Consider the following 24,837-nt stretch of genomic DNA (forward strand, 5'->3'; position numbering starts at 1 on the left):
CGACCTGTCTCTTGGAAACAAAACAGTTTTCGACAAAGGTCCAAGGTCGCAATCTTTCTGAAACACCATGTATAGTGTATATCATCCTGATTCAGAAAAAAACTACTGTCGTTCAATCAATTCTCGTTTCAGCACATGCATAAATTCTAGAAAATTCCTTCCATTATCCTAGAAAGAATTTCATTTTGAACCTTTAAACCATAATTTCGAAGAATCTGCCTATTAGTTTTGAATGATGTGCCTACCATAAAAGATAAGCAGGGTGGTTCATACTGGGAAGTAAAAGATGTCGTTAAAGCATACGTATTGTTCTCCCTCCATTATCTCGAAAATCAAAATTAACTTATCATATACTTAATAACACTATTAGCCCTTTAGATCAATTCTCTTTGAATCGCACCCCTAATTTGGTATCTACCTAATGTCCCTTACGCCTTTCAGTCTTTTATTATTCTTCGGGTAAAATATTTGCATCACCTAAGATACCTACCGTAAATTCAAACGGTCAATTTTATGAGGATTCCAGGAAAACAATACGACTAACATCGACTTTCAATACTCATAAACTAATGTCTTAGAACTACATAGGTATATGGCGAATCTGGAGCTCCTTTTTGTTTTATTTGTAGGCTACATACCTTGTTAAATGACCAATATCATCCATAACATAGAAAAGCGTTTTCGAGCTTTCATTCTCATGAACAATAAAGTTATCAAATAATTGCAATTTTCCAATTTTGACACCAAAATGGTCTCACGTCTCAAACAATTGAATTTTATTTATTAATGAAGAATACGTGGTCAAATTCAAAGGTCCGAAATTATTAAATGAATAATAAGTACCGGTAGATTCGGGTAGATTCGGCAGCTAAGATAAAAAGAGATGGACTGCCGAACTTTTTCGAAAACATATCTATTTGGATAACATATGACGTCTTGTGTCTTAGGATCAAAACAGTTTTCGACAAAAGTCTGAGGTCGCAATCTTTCTGAAACACCCTGTATAGTGTATATCATCCTGATTTAGAAAAAAACTACTTTCGTTCAATCAATTCTCGTTTCAGCATATGCATAAATTCTCGAACATTCTTTCTATTATTCTCGAAAGAATTTCAATTTGAATCATTTGAATAAACCATAATTTCAAAGAATCTCCCTATTAGTTTTGAATGATGTGCCTACCATAAGATGAGCAGGGTTGTCCATACAGGGAAGTAAAGGATGTTGTTTAGGCCATTTCCTCGAAAATCAGAATCAACTTGTCATATATACAATGACACTATCAATTATCAATTATCTTTGAATCTCACCCCTAATTTGGTACCTATCCAAGGTCCCTCAGGCCTTTCGATCTTCTTATTCTTCCTCGTTCAAAATATCTGCATGAAAAAAATAGTAGGTACGCCAAAATGATATTCATTTCCACAATTCTTATATAATTTAAAACAAAAATAATCTCTCTGTCTTTCTCAAGGATCCCCAATTTTCAGTAAAACTGGAAAAACCATTATTTATATTCGAAAACATACTTGAGTAGAGCAATAGAACATTGAATTTTATTACATGTCGGATTACATGAATTGTTGAAAATGGTTGCCTCCAGCTAAGATAAAAATATATGGACTGCCGAACTTTTCCGAAAACGTATCTATTTGGATAGCATATGACGTCCTGTGTCTTGGAAACAAAACAGTTTTCGACAAAGGTCTGAAATCGCAATCTTTCTGAAACACACCCTGTATAGTGTATATCATCCTGATTCAGAAAAAACTACATTTGTTCAATCAATTCACGTTTCAGCACTTGCATACCTCCTCGAACATTCTTCCATTATTCTCGAAAGAATTTCAATTTGAACCTATAAACCATAATTTCGAAGAATCTCCCTATAAGTTTTGAATCATGTGCCTACCATAAAAGATAAGCAGAGTGGTCCATACTGGATAGTAAAAGAAGACACATTAATTGACCACACTATAGAAGTATACCAAAAAGCGTTCTGGATGATGCATCTGGATGATGTATAGATGAAACTGCGAATATTTTCCTTTAAAAAGTTCCTTTACTCAAAAAGATATCTTTCGGCCTGCACATTTACCATCAAAATTTCCCTAGAATAAGTCAACTTCAATTTTGGCCATTATTTTTGTCCTTTAGGCGAAAGGTACAAAACGTTCTGGAAAAGGGGAGATCCTTTATTGGATCGGGGACATTTCTCAATTTCATTTTTCCATTCAGTGTGAAAGGAAATTCAGTTGAATCACAAGTGTCATTCGTGGGACGAAGCACAAGTGTCATTTATGTGCGAAGCATAAGTTCATCTGTGTGCGAAGCATAAATGTCACCTATGTGACGATCTGTTGTTCCTCGAAAATCCTGAAAAAGGTGGAGTATTTTTGTCGTTTAGGCAAAAGGTGCAAAACGTTCTGGAATAGGGAGATTCTTTATTGGACCGGGGACATTTCCCAATTTCATTTTTCCATTCAGTGTGAAAGGAAAATCAGTTGAATCACAAGTGTCATTCGTGGGACGAAGCACAAGTGTCATTTATGTGCGAAGCATAAGTTCATCTGTGTGCGAAGCATAAATGTCACCTATGTGACGATCTGTTGTTCCTCGAAAATCCTGAAAAAGGTGGAGTATTTTTGTCCTTTAGGCAAAAGGTGCAAAACCTTCTGGAATAGGGAGATCCTTTATTGGACCAGGGACATTTCCCAATTTCATTTTTCCATTCAGTGTGAAAGGAAAATCAGTTGAATCACAAGTGTCATCAGTGGGACGAAGCACAAGTGTCATTTATGTGCGAAGCATAAGTTCATCTGTGTGCGTAGCATAAATGTCAACTATGTGACGATCTGTTGTTTCTCGAAAAATCCTGAAAAATATGTAGTCAGTTAAAGATTCGCCAAGACCAAACGGTTGCACTGAGGTCGATGAAATTTCGAGATTTATTACTAGAAGAAATGCTTTTTATGATTATGTATCATATTAAGCTCTACGATGATTTTTCTGGGAGATACGCGTGTTGAAGTTTGTTCTTCAAAAAATCCTGAAAAATATTTTTTTCAAGATCGAACGCTTGAACTGAGGTCGATGAAATTTCGAGATTAATTACAAGAAGAGTTGCTCTTTATGATTATGTAGGTATCTCATTAAGATCTACGACGATTTTTCGTTGGGAAGGATATCTAAATGAGGGAACTCTGATTTTTAACGGAAAAATCAAATTATATTGAAACGATTCAAATATAGAGTATATTGTATGAGATAAGTGCCTCGTCTGATTATTTATCCATTCAAGGAATTTCTGCAGGATAATTGATTTCGTCATATCATCAAAGATGTCCAGAATTCATGAAGGGAAATATTTTACTATGATGGTTCTAGGAATATTTTTTTATTGGTATTTTTATTGAGCGTTATAGAAGGCTTTGCTTCGATTTATTCAAGGCAGGCTTAACTGTAGGCCTCAAATATGTATGTATTTCGTATGCAATTAAGTAATAAAAGAAAAAATTTGAAAAGAACTTCTATTATTATTCATAAAATAATTTGTACATTGACAGCACAGCCATGATTGGAACTTAAGATTAACATAAAAAAGTAGATATTTACAATTATATACAAATAGTGGACGGTGATAGATAGAAATTTGTCCATAAGTAAAAATGACAATATTGTCGATATAAAATTGTATTCATTCATACAATTTTGTTTTAAAATCAGTTTGTTTTTATATACGCTTAGGAACATCTTTATAGTAATCATATGAAACTAATTTAGACATTTTTTAAACTGTTTGCTATCAAAAGTTTGGTAATAGATTGAAATGTCCTAATTCAATTTGAAAACAAAGATTTATTTGAAATATAAACATATATACACAAGTGCGGTCAGTTTGAAAGTAACACAACGAATTGAATTAATAATTAGCTAACATATACTGAGATCATATTAAATATTGAAATATATACATAAAAATTTAAGTTTTATATCACATGTGTTGTACCTATATACATAATTCTGGATGAGGATCACGGAACTGTTGGACAAGATCTTGCGAACTGGTCTCTTCTTAAATTGTGAGACGTCTCTCAGCGTAGTACAGTTGTATTTTGAACTTTATCAGCTCCAAGCAACTCAGAGCATCCTCATATGGACTATGTCCATGATCGGATGTCTGAATTGCCTTGTTCAGATGAACTGACATCAACTGTTTTAAGGAGTTCCTGAAGGGAAAACCGCGCTCATGAGGGAAAATGAGAGACGTGTCCACAATTTTAGAATGGACCAGTTTCAGCACTCGCAAATCATTGTCCAACGCGTGTCCTATCAGAATGGTGTCCTCGTGGATAATGTTCAATAAATCGTTTTGCACTTCTTGGAATGTTTTCGACTTTGCCCCATACACGTCACTTTCGGTCACTCCGGAAAATCTAGTGCTGTAGTCCACAACTTCTTCCTCCGGTTGCACAAAAAAGTCGTACACCGTGGCACCGTCAAAACCCAGAACGGTTACCCTGCAAAGTTCCAAGCCTCGCACGGTGTAGCACATTTCGCAGTCTACAGCGAAAACCTTACGCTCCGATTTTTTGCTGCGTTTTGTGCTTATGAAACCTTGCAGGGGCTCGTTGATCCCCGCCACTGTACCGTTCCAGACGTGGTGTTTTGACGAAGTGCAACCTTTGGATCCCGGAGTGTTTTCGCAACATGTATGGCGACAGTACGAAATTTTCCCCCAGTGGTAGAAGCACTGCTGTTTCGTCAAGTAACCGTTCTCGTTGACGAAGAACTGATCGTTACACCGAACGCAGGTCCTCTCAACTGCGGTCGGTGAATTCCGATCAAAATCCTCCTCAATACCAGCCAATCTCTTCGGGATCCTGAAGGGTTTTCCGAAACAATGTTTGTACAGGCGGACTTGGTTCTTAACCTTATCCACCTGTGGAAAACCGTTGGAAAACAGATCCTCCGGAGCTACGGTGAACTGGTTGAGGAGGTTGTACAGTCGTTCTTCGGTCAATCCGAACACTGGCGAAACAGCGGCTTCCACCCTAGGGGGGTTATTCCCTTCTTTGGCTTTATTTTCGCTACAATCTGATGGTCGTTCGTCCCTTGCCGAGCGAATCGGCTTGTACACATTAGGGAACGGCTTCTTATGTTTCTTCTTTAATGGCTTCTGCTGCTGAGGACACCTCGGTGAGCCAGCATCAGATTGTTTTTCTGGAAAATAAAAGTTGATTGATGAATACGCCAATGACGCCGAATCTCAGTATTAAAAATGGTCAGGGATCTAGAGGATTTTGAAGATTAGATAGCGAAAAGAAAAAAAGGCTCTATGATGTACCTATGCACTTTCAGCGGTGGGTAAAGAGTCTGCAGGTTTTCAAAGATGTCATATTAGGATACTGTCATTTGAGCCGCCTTATTTTGAGAAGAAAAGACTGTATATTATGAAAGGTATTTCAACATTGAACCCTGAATCTTTCAAGTCTTGAGACCAATTCAAAAAGTATCGAAACTAATAGTTACAAGCATGAAACTTGTGAACTGAAGAACTTTCCCTCCTGGTTCTAATCATACATAACATCATTATTTTTGTAATTCCAGAGTGGTCGACTTACCGAAAAAACTTGAATGCCGCCGTTGACCATCGTTGTGGTGCCTCCTGATTCTTTTCTCATCCTTGACATTTTCACATTCTTCAGGCAAAGGTCTTCTGTGGTGCCTATTCGCCGAAGCTGAAGCCATATGACTGTTGGCAGTTCCGTAATAGGTGGTACCGTTCACTTCATAGACGTTAGGTTGCTGCACATTATTGTAATGAAGACTGATGGTAGCTTCATCAGGAATATTCTGATGAAACTGTTGTCTGGGATGGAGGATCGGTGGCTGTACAAACTGGGGTGTGTGCCAAACTGGTGGCTGTACCAAATTCTGGAAAAAAAATTCAAGATTAGTATGGGACACAGAATAAATCAAACTTTTATTTAATTGATGCAACAATCCGAATGATTGTTGTTGGAAGACCGAATTTTCAAAACGCTGAATTGAATTGAATCATCTCAATTTACTGAAAAAGTAATGAATTTTTCATGGTGTGGTTTACTGCGCTATTTCAATCATTTTGGATGAAGTTGGAAAATTATTCTAACAGTAGATTCTCGAGGTCAAAATAAACAATTTTTTCCTTTACCATTTTTTACGAATCGACTCGGTTTGAAAGATACAGACTGTTGCCATGAAAAAAATTTCTTGTTCAAATAGGCTTTTGCGTCGCTTGGCTATCGTACTGTAAAATATCAAGGAATCGAGTTTCTTGAACGAACATCGACATTTCGACGAAAATGAAAGAAGCAAAACACGGAGAAATTCTCGTACAATGAACATTTCTGTATCACAACTTTACACAGACTGAGTATCTGAAGAGCATAAAGTAAGTCAAGTGGGTCTGTTCTGTGCTGAAGAGCTGTTCGGCCCTGTTGGGAATTTTGGCACTTAGTCAAATTGGCTACAATACGCATGTACCTCGAATATTCGAAATTTGAAAATGACAAATGACAGATGACAGATATATTTCAAGAAATACTTCAGCGGCCGTTTCATGAACTATTGGGAATTTTGGCACTCACTCAAATTGGCTGTAGTACGCATGTACGTATTCGAATATTCGAAAATGACAAATGATAGAAAGAAAAAATATTAAAGTTTTGATGTATTTCAAGAATTCAAATTCGGCGTAACGATTCGACATATTTTCAACGTCAATGAATGTTCAAACAAAAATTTACTTACCCCTCTGCGATCGAAAAACATAGCTGGCCTGCCGTACGCTGAAAAATCTGGATGATACATCTTGACAAAATCGAAAAAATCACAAAAATCACAACACGTTGAATTTTTCTCACAACTAAGAACACTTCTGTATCACAAGTATACCAAGCGAAGAATGATCTGAAGAACCCACTTTGGGCCCTTTATATGGGATGGGCAAAATTTTTGCAATGTCTAATTGCTTAATACGCAGGTCATCAGGTACCTACCCCTTCAATTATTTCCAAAAATTTTGGGTGGATTGGTCATTTGTCAAATGACAGGTCGTTAATATAAGAATGTTCCAGGTATTAAAGATGAGAAAGGGTGCATGTCAGATTTCAGCGGTCAATACAAACAGTATTGAATTGAGTATGTAACGCATAATCTGAATAGAATAAGAACAACTCATAAATTAATATCAAAAAGAAAAGTGAATAGAATCAAGAAAATTTACAACAATACTTTCATGACAAATTAGACTCAGATGGCATAAAATCATAAAGGAACAAATAACAGAATCTTACATGAAGGAAAAATTTTGATATAAGAAGAACTTAGTTGAATAATTAGAATAGTTTAAAACAACTTTTTCGAAACCTAATAAAATTCTATTTTGATTGTCTCTTTTATTCATAATATTATTCAGTTATTTTTACGCAATTCTCGTTTCAGCACATGCATAAATTCTCGAACATTCTTCCATTATCCTCGAAAGAATTTCAATTTGAACCTATAAATCATAATTTCAAAGAATCTCCCTATTAGTTTTGAATGATGTGCCTACCATAAGATGAGCAGTGTTGTACATACAGGGAAGTAAAGGATGTTGTTTAGGCCATTTCTTCGAAAATCAAAATCAACTTGTCATATACAATAACACTATTAATTATCAATTATCTTTGAATGTCACCACTAATTTGGTACCTATCTAAGGTCCCTCACGCCCTTCAATATTCTTATTCTTACTCGTTCAAAATATCTGCATGAAAAAAATAGTAGGTACGCCAAAATGATATTCATTTCCACAATTCTTATATAATTTAGAACAAAAATAATCTCTCTGTCTTTCTCAAGGATGCCCCAATTTTCAGTAAAACTTGAAAACCATTATTTATATTCGAAAACATACTTGAGTAGAGCAATAGAACATTGAATTTTATCACATGTCAGATTATAGGAATTGTTGAAAATGGCTGCCTCTAGCTAAGATAAAAAGAGATGGACTGCCGAACTTTCTCGAAAACATATCCATTTAAAAAACATATATGACGACCTGTGTCTTGGAAACAAAACAGTTTTCGACAAAGGTCCAAGGTCGCAATCTTTCTGAAACACCATGTATAGTGTATATCATCCTGATTCAGAAAAAAACTACTTTCGTTCAATCAATTCTCGTTTCAGCACATGCATAAATTCTAGAAAATTCCTTCCATTATCCTAGAAAGAATTTCATTTTGAACCTTTAAACCATAATTTCGAAGAATCTGCCTATTAGTTTTGAATGATGTGCCTACCATAAAAGATAAGCAGGGTGGTTCATACTGGGAAGTAAAAGATGTCGTTAAAGCATACGTATTGTTCTCCCTCCATTACCTCGAAAATCAAAATTAACTTATCATATACTTAATAACACTATTAGCCCTTTAGATCAATTCTCTTTGAATCGCACCCCTAATTTGGTATCTACCTAATGTCCCTTACGCCTTTCAGTCTTTTATTATTCTTCGGGTAAAATATTTGCATCACCTAAGATACCTACCGTAATTTCAAACGGTCAATTTTATGAGGATTCCAGGAAAACAATACGACTAACATCGACTTTCAATACTCATAAACTAATGTCTTAGAACTACATAGGTATATGGCGAATCTGGAGCTCCTTTTTGTTTTATTTGTAGGCTACATACCTTGTTAAATGACCAATATCATTCATAACATAGAAAAGCGTTTTCGAGCTTTCATTCTCATGAACAATAAAGTTATCAAATAATTGCAATTTTCCAATTTTGACACCAAAATGGTCTCACGTCTCAAACAATTGAATTTTATTTATTAATGAAGAATACGTGGTCAAATTCAAAGGTCCGAAATTATTAAATGAATAATAAGTACCGGTAGATTCGGGTAGATTCGGCAGCTAAGATAAAAAGAGATGGACTGCCGAACTTTTTCGAAAACATATCTATTTGGATAACATATGACGTCTTGTGTCTTAGGATCAAAACAGTTTTCGACAAAAGTCTGAGGTCGCAATCTTTCTGAAACACCCTGTATAGTGTATATCATCCTGATTTAGAAAAAAACTACTTTCGTTCAATCAATTCTCGTTTCAGCATATGCATAAATTCTCGAACATTCTTTCTATTATTCTCGAAAGAATTTCAATTTGAATCATTTGAATAAACCATAATTTCAAAGAATCTCCCTATTAGTTTTGAATGATGTGCCTACCATAAGATGAGCAGGGTTGTCCATACAGGGAAGTAAAGGATGTTGTTTAGGCCATCTCCTCGAAAATCAAAATCAACTTGTCATATATACAATAACACTATTAATTATCAATTATCTTTGAATCTCACCCCTAATTTGGTACCTATCTAAGGTCCCTCAGGCCTTTCGATCTTCTTATTCTTCCTCGTTCAAAATATCTGCATGAAAAAAATAGTAGGTACGCCAAAATGATATTCATTTCCACAATTCTTATATAATTTAAAACAAAAATAATCTCTCTGTCTTTCTCAAGGATCCCCAATTTTCAGTAAAACTGGAAAAACCATTATTTATATTCGAAAACATACTTGAGTAGAGCAATAGAACATTGAATTTTATTACATGTCGGATTACATGAATTGTTGAAAATGGTTGCCTCCAGTTAAGATAAAAATATATGGACTGCCGAACTTTTCCGAAAACGTATCTATCTGGATAGCATATGACGTCCTGTGTCTTGGAAACAAAACAGTTTTCGACAAAGGTCTGAAATCGCAATCTTTCTGAAACACACCCTGTATAGTGTATATCATCCTGATTCAGAAAAAAACTACTTTTGTTTAATCAATTCACGTTTCAGCACTTGCATACCTTCTCGAACATTCTTCCATTATTCTCGAAAGAATTTCAATTTGAACCTATAAACCATAATTTCGAAGAATCTCCCTATAAGTTTTGAATCATGTGCCTACCATAAAAGATAAGCAGAGTGGTCCATACTGGATAGTAAAAGAAGACACATTAATTGACCACACTATAGAAGTATACCAAAAAGCGTTCTGGATGATGCATCTGGATGATGCATAGATGAAACTGCGAATATTTTCCTTTAAAAAGTTCCTTTACTCAAAAAGATATCTTTCGGCCTGCACATTTACCATCAAAATTTCCCTAGAATAAGTCAACTTCAATTTTGGCCATTATTTTTGTCCTTTAGGCGAAAGGTACAAAACGTTCTGGAAAAGGGGAGATCCTTTATTGGATCGGGGACATTTCTCAATTTCATTTTTCCATTCAGTGTGAAAGGAAATTCAGTTGAATCACAAGTGTCATTCGTGGGACGAAGCACAAGTGTCATTTATGTGCGAAGCATAAGTTCATCTGTGTGCGAAGCATAAATGTCACCTATGTGACGATCTGTTGTTCCTCGAAAATCCTGAAAAAGGTGGAGTATTTTTGTCGTTTAGGCAGAAGGTGCAAAACGTTCTGGAATAGGGAGATTCTTTATTGGACCGGGGACATTTCCCAATTTCATTTTTCCATTCAGTGTGAAAGGAAAATCAGTTGAATCACAAGTGTCATTCGTGGGACGAAGCACAAGTGTCATTTATGTGCGAAGCATAAGTTCATCTGTGTGCGAAGCATAAATGTCACCTATGTGACGATCTGTTGTTCCTCGAAAATCCTGAAAAAGGTGGAGTATTTTTGTCCTTTAGGCAAAAGGTGCAAAACCTTCTGGAATAGGGAGATCCTTTATTGGACCGGGGACATTTCCCAATTTCATTTTTCCATTCAGTGTGAAAGGAAAATCAGTTGAATCACAAGTGTCATTAGTGGGACGAAGCACAAGTGTCATTTATGTGCGAAGCATAAGTTCATCTGTGTGCGTAGCATAAATGTCACCTATGTGACGATCTGTTGTTTCTCGAAAAATCCTGAAAAATATGTAGTCAGTTAAAGATTCGCCAAGACCAAACGGTTGCACTGAGGTCGATGAAATTTCGAGATTTATTACTAGAAGAAATGCTTTTTATGATTATGTATCATATTAAGCTCTACGATGATTTTTCTGGGAGATACGCGTGTTGAAGTTTGTTCTTCAAAAAATCCTGAAAAATATTTTTTTCAAGATCGAACGCTTGAACTGAGGTCGATGAAATTTCGAGATTAATTACAAGAAGAGTTGCTCTTTATGATTATGTAGGTATCTCATTAAGATCTACGACGATTTTTCGTTGGGAAGGATATCTAAATGAGGGAACTCTGATTTTTAACGGAAAAATCAAATTATATTGAAACGATTCAAATATAGAGTATATTGTATGAGATAAGTGCCTCGTCTGATTATTTATCCATTCAAGGAATTTCTGCAGGATAATTGATTTCGTCATATCATCAAAGATGTCCAGAATTCATGAAGGGAAATATTTTACTATGATGGTTCTAGGAATATTTTTTTATTGGTATTTTTATTGAGCGTTATAGAAGGCTTTGCTTCGATTTATTCAAGGCAGGCTTAACTGTAGGCCTCAAATATGTATGTATTTCGTATGCAATTAAGTAATAAAAGAAAAAATTTGAAAAGAACTTCTATTATTATTCATAAAATAATTTGTACATTGACAGCACAGCCATGATTGGAACTTAAGATTAACATAAAAAAGTAGATATTTACAATTATATACAAATAGTGGACGGTGATAGATAGAAATTTGTCCATAAGTAAAAATGACAAAATTGTCGATATAAAATTGTATTCATTCATACAATTTTGTTTTAAAATCAGTTTGTTTTTATATACGCTTAGGAACATCTTTATAGTAATCATATGAAACTAATTTAGACATTTTTTAAACTGTTTGCTATCAAAAGTTTGGTAATAGATTGAAATGTCCTAATTCAATTTGAAAACAAAGATTTATTTGAAATATAAACATATATACACAAGTGCGGTCAGTTTGAAAGTAACACAACGAATTGAATTAATAATTAGCTAACATATACTGAGATCATATTAAATATTGAAATATATACATAAAAATTTAAGTTTTATATCACATGTGTTGTACCTATATACATAATTCTGGATGAGGATCACGGAACTGTTGGACAAGATCTTGCGAACTGGTCTCTTCTTAAATTGTGAGACGTCTCTCAGCGTAGTACAGTTGTATTTTGAACTTTATCAGCTCCAAGCAACTCAGAGCATCCTCATATGGACTATGTCCATGATCGGATGTCTGAATTGCCTTGTTCAGATGAACTGACATCAACTGTTTTAAGGAGTTCCTGAAGGGAAAACCGCGCTCATGAGGGAAAATGAGAGACGTGTCCACAATTTTAGAATGGACCAGTTTCAGCACTCGCAAATCATTGTCCAACGCGTGTCCTATCAGAATGGTGTCCTCGTGGATAATGTTCAATAAATCGTTTTGCACTTCTTGGAATGTTTTCGACTTTGCCCCATACACGTCACTTTCGGTCACTCCGGAAAATCTAGTGCTGTAGTCCACAACTTCTTCCTCCGGTTGCACAAAAAAGTCGTACACCGTGGCACCGTCAAAACCCAGAACGGTTACCCTGCAAAGTTCCAAGCCTCGCACGGTGTAGCACATTTCGCAGTCTACAGCGAAAACCTTACGCTCCGATTTTTTGCTGCGTTTTGTGCTTATGAAACCTTGCAGGGGCTCGTTGATCCCCGCCACTGTACCGTTCCAGACGTGGTGTTTTGACGAAGTGCAACCTTTGGATCCCGGAGTGTTTTCGCAACATGTATGGCGACAGTACGAAATTTTCCCCCAGTGGTAGAAGCACTGCTGTTTCGTCAAGTAACCGTTCTCGTTGACGAAGAACTGATCGTTACACCGAACGCAGGTCCTCTCAACTGCGGTCGGTGAATTCCGATCAAAATCCTCCTCAATACCAGCCAATCTCTTCGGGATCCTGAAGGGTTTTCCGAAACAATGTTTGTACAGGCGGACTTGGTTCTTAACCTTATCCACCTGTGGAAAACCGTTGGAAAACAGATCCTCCGGAGCTACGGTGAACTGGTTGAGGAGGTTGTACAGTCGTTCTTCGGTCAATCCGAACACTGGCGAAACAGCGGCTTCCACCCTAGGGGGGTTATTCCCTTCTTTGGCTTTATTTTCGCTACAATCTGATGGTCGTTCGTCCCTTGCCGAGCGAATCGGCTTGTACACATTAGGGAACGGCTTCTTATGTTTCTTCTTTAATGGCTTCTGCTGCTGAGGACACCTCGGTGAGCCAGCATCAGATTGTTTTTCTGGAAAATAAAAGTTGATTGATGAATACGCCAATGACGCCGAATCTCAGTATTAAAAATGGTCAGGGATCTAGAGGATTTTGAAGATTAGATAGCGAAAAGAAAAAAAGGCTCTATGATGTACCTATGCACTTTCAGCGGTGGGTAAAGAGTCTGCAGGTTTTCAAAGATGTCATATTAGGATACTGTCATTTGAGCCGCCTTATTTTGAGAAGAAAAGACTGTATATTATGAAAGGTATTTCAACATTGAACCCTGAATCTTTCAAGTCTTGAGACCAATTCAAAAAGTATCGAAACTAATAGTTACAAGCATGAAACTTGTGAACTGAAGAACTTTCCCTCCTGGTTCTAATCATACATAACATCATTATTTTTGTAATTCCAGAGTGGTCGACTTACCGAAAAAACTTGAATGCCGCCGTTGACCATCGTTGTGGTGCCTCCTGATTCTTTTCTCATCCTTGACATTTTCACATTCTTCAGGCAAAGGTCTTCTGTGGTGCCTATTCGCCGAAGCTGAAGCCATATGACTGTTGGCAGTTCCGTAATAGGTGGTACCGTTCACTTCATAGACGTTAGGTTGCTGCACATTATTGTAATGAAGACTGATGGTAGCTTCATCAGGAATATTCTGATGAAACTGTTGTCTGGGATGGAGGATCGGTGGCTGTACAAACTGGGGTGTGTGCCAAACTGGTGGCTGTACCAAATTCTGGAAAAAAAATTCAAGATTAGTATGGGACACAGAATAAATCAAACTTTTATTTAATTGATGCAACAATCCGAATGATTGTTGTTGGAAGACCGAATTTTCAAAACGCTGAATTGAATTGAATCATCTCAATTTACTGAAAAAGTAATGAATTTTTCATGGTGTGGTTTACTGCGCTATTTCAATCATTTTGGATGAAGTTGGAAAATTATTCTAACAGTAGATTCTCGAGGTCAAAATAAACAATTTTTTCCTTTACCATTTTTTACGAATCGACTCGGTTTGAAAGATACAGACTGTTGCCATGAAAAAAATTTCTTGTTCAAATAGGCTTTTGCGTCGCTTGGCTATCGTACTGTAAAATATCAAGGAATCGAGTTTCTTGAACGAACATCGACATTTCGACGAAAATGAAAGAAGCAAAACACGGAGAAATTCTCGTACAATGAACATTTCTGTATCACAACTTTACACAGACTGAGTATCTGAAGAGCATAAAGTAAGTCAATTGGGTCTGTTCTGTGCTGAAGAGCTGTTCGGCCCTGTTGGGAATTTTGGCACTTAGTCAAATTGGCTACAATACGCATGTACCTCGAATATTCGAAATTTGAAAATGACAGATGACAGATATATTTCAAGAAATACTTCAGCGGCCGTTTCATGAACTATTGGGAATTTTGGCACTCACTCAAATTGGCTGTAGTACGCATGTACGTATTCGAATATTCGAAAATGACAAATGATAGAAAGAAAAAATATTAAAGTTTTGATGTATTTCAAGAATTCAAATTCGGCGTAACGATTCGACATATTTTCAACGTCAATGAATGTTCAAACAAAAATTTACTTACCCCTCTGCGATCGAAAAACATAGCTGGCCTGCCGTACGCTGAAAAATCTGGATGATACATCTTGACAAAATCGAAAAAATCACAAAAATCACAACACGTTGAATTTTTCTCACAACTAAGAACACTTCTGTATCACAAGTATACCAAGCGAAGAATGATCTGAAGAACCCACTTTGGGCCCTTTATATGGGATGGGCAAAATTTTTGCAATGTCTAATTGCTTAATACGCAGGTCATCAGGTACCTACCCCTTCAATTATTTCCAAAAATTTTGGGTGGATTGGTCATTTGTCAAATGACAGGTCGTTAATATAAGAAAGTTCCAGGTATTAAAGATGAGAAAGGGTGCATGTCAGATTTCAGCGGTCAATACAAACAGTATTGAATTGAGTATGTAACGCATAATCTGAATAGAATAAGAACAACTCATAAATTAATATCAAAAAGAAAAGTGAATAGAATCAAGAAAATTTACAACAATACTTTCATGACAAATTAGACTCAGATGGCATAAAATCATAAAGGAACAAATAACAGAATCTTACATGAAGGAAAAATTTTGATATAAGAAGAACTTAGTTGAATAATTAGAATAGTTTAAAACAACTTTTTCGAAACCTAATAAAATTCTATTTTGATTGTCTCTTTTATTCATAATATTATTCAGTTATTTTTACGCAATTCTCGTTTCAGCACATGCATAAATTCTCGAACATTCTTCCATTATCCTCGAAAGAATTTCAATTTGAACCTATAAATCATAATTTCAAAGAATCTCCCTATTAGTTTTGAATGATGTGCCTACCATAAGATGAGCAGTGTTGTACATACAGGGAAGTAAAGGATGTTGTTTAGGCCATTTCTTCGAAAATCAAAATCAACTTGTCATATACAATAACACTATTAATTATCAATTATCTTTGAATGTCACCACTAATTTGGTACCTATCTAAGGTCCCTCACGCCCTTCAATATTCTTATTCTTACTCGTTCAAAATATCTGCATGAAAAAAATAGTAGGTACGCCAAAATGATATTCATTTCCACAATTCTTATATAATTTAGAACAAAAATAATCTCTCTGTCTTTCTCAAGGATGCCCCAATTTTCAGTAAAACTTGAAAACCATTATTTATATTCGAAAACATACTTGAGTAGAGCAATAGAACATTGAATTTTATCACATGTCAGATTATAGGAATTGTTGAAAATGGCTGCCTCTAGCTAAGATAAAAAGAGATGGACTGCCGAACTTTCTCGAAAACATATCCATTTAAAAAACATATATGACGACCTGTGTCTTGGAAACAAAACAGTTTTCGACAAAGGTCCAAGGTCGCAATCTTTCTGAAACACCATGTATAGTGTATATCATCCTGATTCAGAAAAAAACTACTTTCGTTCAATCAATTCTCGTTTCAGCACATGCATAAATTCTAGAAAATTCCTTCCATTATCCTAGAAAGAATTTCATTTTGAACCTTTAAACCATAATTTCGAAGAATCTGCCTATTAGTTTTGAATGATGTGCCTACCATAAAAGATAAGCAGGGTGGTTCATACTGGGAAGTAAAAGATGTCGTTAAAGCATACGTATTGTTCTCCCTCCATTACCTCGAAAATCAAAATTAACTTATCATATACTTAATAACACTATTAGCCCTTTAGATCAATTCTCTTTGAATCGCACCCCTAATTTGGTATCTACCTAATGTCCCTTACGCCTTTCAGTCTTTTATTATTCTTCGGGTAAAATATTTGCATCACCTAAGATACCTACCGTAATTTCAAACGGTCAATTTTATGAGGATTCCAGGAAAACAATACGACTAACATCGACTTTCAATACTCATAAACTAATGTCTTAGAACTACATAGGTATATGGCGAATCTGGAGCTCCTTTTTGTTTTATTTGTAGGCTACATACCTTGTTAAATGACCAATATCATTCATAACATAGAAAAGCGTTTTCGAGCTTTCATTCTCATGAACAATAAAGTTATCAAATAATTGCAATTTTCCTATTTTGACACCAAAATGGTCTCACGTCTCAAACAATTGAATTTTATTTATTAATGAAGAATACGTGGTCAAATTCAAAGGTCCGAAATTATTAAATGAATAATAAGTACCGGTAGATTCGGGTAGATTCGGCAGCTAAGATAAAAAGAGATGGACTGCCGAACTTTTTCGAAAACATATCTATTTGGATAACATATGACGTCTTGTGTCTTAGGATCAAAACAGTTTTCGACAAAAGTCTGAGGTCGCAATCTTTCTGAAACACCCTGTATAGTGTATATCATCCTGATTTAGAAAAAAACTACTTTCGTTCAATCAATTCTCGTTTCAGCATATGCATAAATTCTCGAACATTCTTTCTATTATTCTCGAAAGAATTTCAATTTGAATCATTTGAATAAACCATAATTTCAAAGAATCTCCCTATTAGTTTTGAATGATGTGCCTACCATAAGATGAGCAGGGTTGTCCATACAGGGAAGTAAAGGATGTTGTTTAGGCCATCTCCTCGAAAATCAAAATCAACTTGTCATATATACAATAACACTATTAATTATCAATTATCTTTGAATCTCACCCCTAATTTGGTACCTATCTAAGGTCCCTCAGGCCTTTCGATCTTCTTATTCTTCCTCGTTCAAAATATCTGCATGAAAAAAATAGTAGGTACGCCAAAATGATATTCATTTCCACAATTCTTATATAATTTAAAACAAAAATAATCTCTCTGTCTTTCTCAAGGATCCCCAATTTTCAGTAAAACTGGAAAAACCATTATTTATATTCGAAAACATACTTGAGTAGAGCAATAGAACATTGAATTTTATTACATGTCGGATTACATGAATTGTTGAAAATGGTTGCCTCCAGTTAAGATAAAAATATATGGACTGCCGAACTTTTCCGAAAACGTATCTATCTGGATAGCATATGACGTCCTGTGTCTTGGAAACAAAACAGTTTTCGACAAAGGTCTGAAATCGCAATCTTTCTGAAACACACCCTGTATAGTGTATATCATCCTGATTCAGAAAAAAACTACTTTTGTTTAATCAATTCACGTTTCAGCACTTGCATACCTTCTCGAACATTCTTCCATTATTCTCGAAAGAATTTCAATTTGAACCTATAAACCATAATTTCGAAGAATCTCCCTATAAGTTTTGAATCATGTGCCTACCATAAAAGATAAGCAGAGTGGTCCATACTGGATAGTAAAAGAAGACACATTAATTGACCACACTATAGAAGTATACCAAAAAGCGTTCTGGATGATGCATCTGGATGATGCATAGATGAAACTGCGAATATTTTCCTTTAAAAAGTTCCTTTACTCAAAAAGATATCTTTCGGCCTGCACATTTACCATCAAAATTTCCCTAGAATAAGTCAACTTCAATTTTGGCCATTATTTTTGTCCTTTAGGCGAAAGGTACAAAACGTTCTGGAAAAGGGGAGATCCTTTATTGGATCGGGGACATTTCTCAATTTCATTTTTCCATTCAGTGTGAAAGGAAATTCAGTTGAATCACAAGTGTCATTCGTGGGACGAAGCACAAGTGTCATTTATGTGCGAAGCATAAGTTCATCTGTGTGCGAAGCATAAATGTCACCTATGTGACGATCTGTTGTTCCTCGAAAATCCTGAAAAAGGTGGAGTATTTTTGTCGTTTAGGCAGAAGGTGCAAAACGTTCTGGAATAGGGAGATTCTTTATTGGACCGGGGACATTTCCCAATTTCATTTTTCCATTCAGTGTGAAAGGAAAATCAGTTGAATCACAAGTGTCATTCGTGGGACGAAGCACAAGTGTCATTTATGTGCGAAGCATAAGTTCATCTGTGTGCGAAGCATAAATGTCACCTATGTGACGATCTGTTGTTCCTCGAAAATCCTGAAAAAGGTGGAGTATTTTTGTCCTTTAGGCAAAAGGTGCAAAACCTTCTGGAATAGGGAGATCCTTTATTGGACCGGGGACATTTCCCAATTTCATTTTTCCATTCAGTGTGAAAGGAAAATCAGTTGAATCACAAGTGTCATTAGTGGGACGAAGCACAAGTGTCATTTATGTGCGAAGCATAAGTTCATCTGTGTGCGTAGCATAAATGTCACCTATGTGACGATCTGTTGTTTCTCGAAAAATCCTGAAAAATATGTAGTCAGTTAAAGATTCGCCAAGACCAAACGGTTGCACTGAGGTCGATGAAATTTCGAGATTTATTACTAGAAGAAATGCTTTTTATGATTATGTATCATATTAAGCTCTACGATGATTTTTCTGGGAGATACGCGTGTTGAAGTTTGTTCTTCAAAAAATCCTGAAAAATATTTTTTTCAAGATCGAACGCTTGAACTGAGGTCGATGAAATTTCGAGATTAATTACAAGAAGAGTTGCTCTTTATGATTATGTAGGTATCTCATTAAGATCTACGACGATTTTTCGTTGGGAAGGATATCTAAATGAGGGAACTCTGATTTTTAACGGAAAAATCAAATTATATTGAAACGATTCAAATATAGAGTATATTGTATGAGATAAGTGCCTCGTCTGATTATTTATCCATTCAAGGAATTTCTGCAGGATAATTGATTTCGTCATATCATCAAAGATGTCCAGAATTCATGAAGGGAAATATTTTACTATGATGGTTCTAGGAATATTTTTTTATTGGTATTTTTATTGAGCGTTATAGAAGGCTTTGCTTCGATTTATTCAAGGCAGGCTTAACTGTAGGCCTCAAATATGTATGTATTTCGTATGCAATTAAGTAATAAAAGAAAAAATTTGAAAAGAACTTCTATTATTATTCATAAAATAATTTGTACATTGACAGCACAGCCATGATTGGAACTTAAGATTAACATAAAAAAGTAGATATTTACAATTATATACAAATAGTGGACGGTGATAGATAGAAATTTGTCCATAAGTAAAAATGACAAAATTGTCGATATAAAATTGTATTCATTCATACAATTTTGTTTTAAAATCAGTTTGTTTTTATATACGCAAGGGAACATCTTTATAGTAATCATATGAAACTAATTTAGACATTTTTTAAACTGTTTGCTATCAAAAGTTTGGTAATAGATTGAAATGTCCTAATTCAATTTGAAAACAAAGATTTATTTGAAATATAAACATATATACATATATACACAAGTGCGGTCAGTTTGAAAGTAACACAACGAATTGAATTAATAATTAGCTAACATATACTGAGATCATATTAAATATTGAAATATATACATAAAAATTTAAGTTTTATATCACATGTGTTGTACCTATATACATAATTCTGGATGAGGATCACGGAACTGTTGGACAAGATCTTGCGAACTGGTCTCTTCTTAAATTGTGAGACGTCTCTCAGCGTAGTACAGTTGTATTTTGAACTTTATCAGCTCCAAGCAACTCAGAGCATCCTCATATGGACTATGTCCATGATCGGATGTCTGAATTGCCTTGTTCAGATGAACTGACATCAACTGTTTTAAGGAGTTCCTGAAGGGAAAACCGCGCTCATGAGGGAAAATGAGAGACGTGTCCACAATTTTAGAATGGACCAGTTTCAGCACTCGCAAATCATTGTCCAACGCGTGTCCTATCAGAATGGTGTCCTCGTGGATAATGTTCAATAAATCGTTTTGCACTTCTTGGAATGTTTTCGACTTTGCCCCATACACGTCACTTTCGGTCACTCCGGAAAATCTAGTGTTGTAGTCCACAACTTCTTCCTCCGGTTGCACAAAAAAGTCGTACACCGTGGCACCGTCAAAACCCAGAACGGTTACCCTGCAAAGTTCCAAGCCTCGCACGGTGTAGCACATTTCGCAGTCTACAGCGAAAACCTTACGCTCCGATTTTTTGCTGCGTTTTGTGCTTATGAAACCTTGCAGGGGCTCGTTGATCCCCGCCACTGTACCGTTCCAGACGTGGTGTTTTGACGAAGTGCAACCTTTGGATCCCGGAGTGTTTTCGCAACATGTATGGCGACAGTACGAAATTTTCCCCCAGTGGTAGAAGCACTGCTGTTTCGTCAAGTAACCGTTCTCGTTGACGAAGAACTGATCGTTACACCGAACGCAGGTCCTCTCAACTGCGGTCGGTGAATTCCGATCAAAATCCTCCTCAATACCAGCCAATCTCTTCGGGATCCTGAAGGGTTTTCCGAAACAATGTTTGTACAGGCGGACTTGGTTCTTAACCTTATCCACCTGTGGAAAACCGTTGGAAAACAGATCCTCCGGAGCTACGGTGAACTGGTTGAGGAGGTTGTACAGTCGTTCTTCGGTCAATCCGAACACTGGCGAAACAGCGGCTTCCACCCTAGGGGGGTTATTCCCTTCTTTGGCTTTATTTTCGCTACAATCTGATGGTCGTTCGTCCCTTGCCGAGCGAATCGGCTTGTACACATTAGGGAACGGCTTCTTATGTTTCTTCTTTAATGGCTTCTGCTGCTGAGGACACCTCGGTGAGCCAGCATCAGATTGTTTTTCTGGAAAATAAAAGTTGATTGATGAATACGCCAATGACGCCGAATCTCAGTATTAAAAATGGTCAGGGATCTAGAGGATTTTGAAGATTAGATAGCGAAAAGAAAAAAAGGCTCTATGATGTACCTATGCACTTTCAGCGGTGGGTAAAGAGTCTGCAGGTTTTCAAAGATGTCATATTAGGATACTGTCATTTGAGCCGCCTTATTTTGAGAAGAAAAGACTGTATATTATGAAAGGTATTTCAACATTGAACCCTGAATCTTTCAAGTCTTGAGACCAATTCAAAAAGTATCGAAACTAATAGTTACAAGCATGAAACTTGTGAACTGAAGAACTTTCCCTCCTGGTTCTAATCATACATAACATCATTATTTTTGTAATTCCAGAGTGGTCGACTTACCGAAAAAACTTGAATGCCGACGTTGACCATCGTTGTGGTGCCTCCTGATTCTTTTCTCATCCTTGACATTTTCACATTCTTCAGGCAAAGGTCTTCTGTGGTGCCTATTCGCCGAAGCTGAAGCCATATGACTGTTGGCAGTTCCGTAATAGGTGGTACCGTTCACTTCATAGACGTTAGGTTGCTGCACATTATTGTAATGAAGACTGATGGTAGCTTCATCAGGAATATTCTGATGAAACTGTTGTCTGGGATGGAGGATCGGTGGCTGTACAAACTGGGGTGTGTGCCAAACTGGTGGCTGTACCAAATTCTGGAAAAAAAATTCAAGATTAGTATGGGACACAGAATAAATCAAACTTTTATTTAATTGATGCAACAATCCGAATGATTGTTGTTGGAAGACCGAATTTTCAAAACGCTGAATTGAATTGAATCATCTCAATTTACTGAAAAAGTAATGAATTTTTCATGGTGTGGTTTACTGCGCTATTTCAATCATTTTGGAAGAAGTTGGAAAATTATTCTAACAGTAGATTCTCGAGGTCAAAATAAACAATTTTTTCCTTTACCATTTTTTACGAATCGACTCGGTTTGAAAGATACAGACTGTTGCCATGAAAAAAATTTCTTGTTCAAATAGGCTTTTGCGTCGCTTGGCTATCGTACTGTAAAATATCAAGGAATCGAGTTTCTTGAACGAACATCGACATTTCGACGAAAATGAAAGAAGCAAAACACGGAGAAATTCTCGTACAATGAACATTTCTGTATCACAACTTTACACAGACTGAGTATCTGAAGAGCATAAAGTAAGTCAAGTGGGTCTGTTCTGTGCTGAAGAGCTGTTCGGCCCTGTTGGGAATTTTGGCACTTAGTCAAATTGGCTACAATACGCATGTACCTCGAATATTCGAAATTTGAAAATGACAAATGACAGATGACAGATATATTTCAAGAAATACTTCAGCGGCCGTTTCATGAACTATTGGGAATTTTGGCACTCACTCAAATTGGCTGTAGTACGCATGTACGTATTCGAATATTCGAAAATGACAAATGATAGAAAGAAAAAATATTAAAGTTTTGATGTATTTCAAGAATTCAAATTCGGCGTAACGATTCGACATATTTTCAACGTCAATGAATGTTCAAACAAAAATTTACTTACCCCTCTGCGATCGAAAAACATAGCTGGCCTGCCGTACGCTGAAAAATCTGGATGATACATCTTGACAAAATCGAAAAAATCACAAAAATCACAACACGTTGAATTTTTCTCACAACTAAGAACACTTCTGTATCACAAGTATACCAAGCGAAGAATGATCTGAAGAACCCTCTTTGGGCCCTTTATGTGGGATGGGCAAAATTTTTGCAATGTCTAATTGCTTAATACGCAGGTCATCAGGTACCTACCCCTTCAATTATTTCCAAAAATTTTGGGTGGATTGGTCATTTGTCAAATGACAGGTCGTTAATATAAGAAAGTTCCAGGTATTAAAGATGAGAAAGGGTGCATGTCAGATTTCAGCGGTCAATACAAACAGTATTGAATTGAGTATGTAACGCATAATCTGAATAGAATAAGAACAACTCATAAATTAATATCAAAAAGAAAAGTGAATAGAATCAAGAAAATTTACAACAATACTTTCATGACAAATTAGACTCAGATGGCATAAAATCATAAAGGAACAAATAACAGAATCTTACATGAAGGAAAAATTTTGATATAAGAAGAACTAAGTTGAATAATTAGAATAGTTTAAAACAACTTTTTCGAAACCTAATAAAATTCTATTTTGATTGTCTCTTTTATTCATAATATTATTCAGTTATTTTTACGCAATTCTCGTTTCAGCACATGCATAAATTCTCGAACATTCTTCCATTATCCTCGAAAGAATTTCAATTTGAACCTATAAATCATAATTTCAAAGAATCTCCCTATCAGTTTTGAATGATGTGCCTACCATAAGATGAGCAGTGTTGTCCATACAGGGAAGTAAAGGATGTTGTTTAGGCCATTTCTTCGAAAATCAAAATCAACTTGTCATATACAATAACACTATTAATTATCAATTATCTTTGAATGTCACCACTAATTTGGTACCTATCTAAGGTCCCTCAGGCCCTTCAATATTCTTATTCTTACTCGTTCAAAATATCTGCATGAAAAAAATAGTAGGTACGCCAAAATGATATTCATTTCCACAATTCTTATATAATTTAGAACAAAAATAATCTCTCTGTCTTTCTCAAGGATGCCCCAATTTTCAGTAAAACTTGAAAACCATTATTTATATTCGAAAACATACTTGAGTAGAGCAATAGAACATTGAATTTTATCACATGTCAGATTATAGGAATTGTTGAAAATGGCTGCCTCTAGCTAAGATAAAAAGAGATGGACTGCCGAACTTTCTCGAAAACATATCCATTTAAAAAACATATATGACGACCTGTCTCTTGGAAACAAAACAGTTTTCGACAAAGGTCCAAGGTCGCAATCTTTCTGAAACACCATGTATAGTGTATATCATCCTGATTCAGAAAAAAACTACTGTCGTTCAATCAATTCTCGTTTCAGCACATGCATAAATTCTAGAAAATTCCTTCCATTATCCTAGAAAGAATTTCATTTTGAACCTTTAAACCATAATTTCGAAGAATCTGCCTATTAGTTTTGAATGATGTGCCTACCATAAAAGATAAGCAGGGTGGTTCATACTGGGAAGTAAAAGATGTCGTTAAAGCATACGTATTGTTCTCCCTCCATTACCTCGAAAATCAAAATTAACTTATCATATACTTAATAACACTATTAGCCCTTTAGATCAATTCTCTTTGAATCGCACCCCTAATTTGGTATCTACCTAATGTCCCTTACGCCTTTCAGTCTTTTATTATTCTTCGGGTAAAATATTTGCATCACCTAAGATACCTACCGTAATTTCAAACGGTCAATTTTATGAGGATTCCAGGAAAACAATACGACTAACATCGACTTTCAATACTCATAAACTAATGTCTTAGA

General features: G+C 35.8%; 3 protein-coding genes across 3 annotated transcripts; all 3 read right to left on the minus strand.

Annotated features, from left to right (window-relative positions):
- Window positions 1-4,075: 4,075 nt before the first annotated feature.
- Window positions 4,076-6,947, minus strand: LOC123306993 (putative exonuclease GOR). The gene is made up of 3 exons (XM_044889194.1): window positions 6,796-6,947; window positions 5,625-5,937; window positions 4,076-5,223 (listed from the first exon to the last, which is right to left on the minus strand). The coding sequence occupies exons 1-3, from the start codon at window positions 6,853-6,855 to the stop codon at window positions 4,076-4,078; spliced, it is 1,521 nt and encodes a 506-aa protein (XP_044745129.1). The 5' UTR covers window positions 6,856-6,947.
- A 5,214-nt stretch (window positions 6,948-12,161) lies between these two features.
- On the minus strand, window positions 12,162-15,026 carry LOC123306994 (putative exonuclease GOR). Its single transcript, XM_044889195.1, has 3 exons — window positions 14,875-15,026; window positions 13,711-14,023; window positions 12,162-13,309 (listed from the first exon to the last, which is right to left on the minus strand). The coding sequence occupies exons 1-3, from the start codon at window positions 14,932-14,934 to the stop codon at window positions 12,162-12,164; spliced, it is 1,521 nt and encodes a 506-aa protein (XP_044745130.1). The 5' UTR covers window positions 14,935-15,026.
- Window positions 15,027-20,111: 5,085 nt separating this feature from the next.
- LOC123308495 (putative exonuclease GOR) lies at window positions 20,112-23,140 on the minus strand. The gene is made up of 3 exons (XM_044891158.1): window positions 22,969-23,140; window positions 21,798-22,110; window positions 20,112-21,396 (listed from the first exon to the last, which is right to left on the minus strand). Exons 1-3 carry the CDS (start codon window positions 23,026-23,028, stop codon window positions 20,249-20,251), a joined length of 1,521 nt encoding a protein of 506 aa, XP_044747093.1. The 5' UTR covers window positions 23,029-23,140; the 3' UTR covers window positions 20,112-20,248.
- Between the last annotated feature and the right edge of the window lie 1,697 nt (window positions 23,141-24,837).

This window comes from Coccinella septempunctata, chromosome 2 (assembly GCF_907165205.1).
Source record: "Coccinella septempunctata chromosome 2, icCocSept1.1, whole genome shotgun sequence".
NCBI lineage: Eukaryota > Metazoa > Arthropoda > Insecta > Coleoptera > Coccinellidae > Coccinella > Coccinella septempunctata.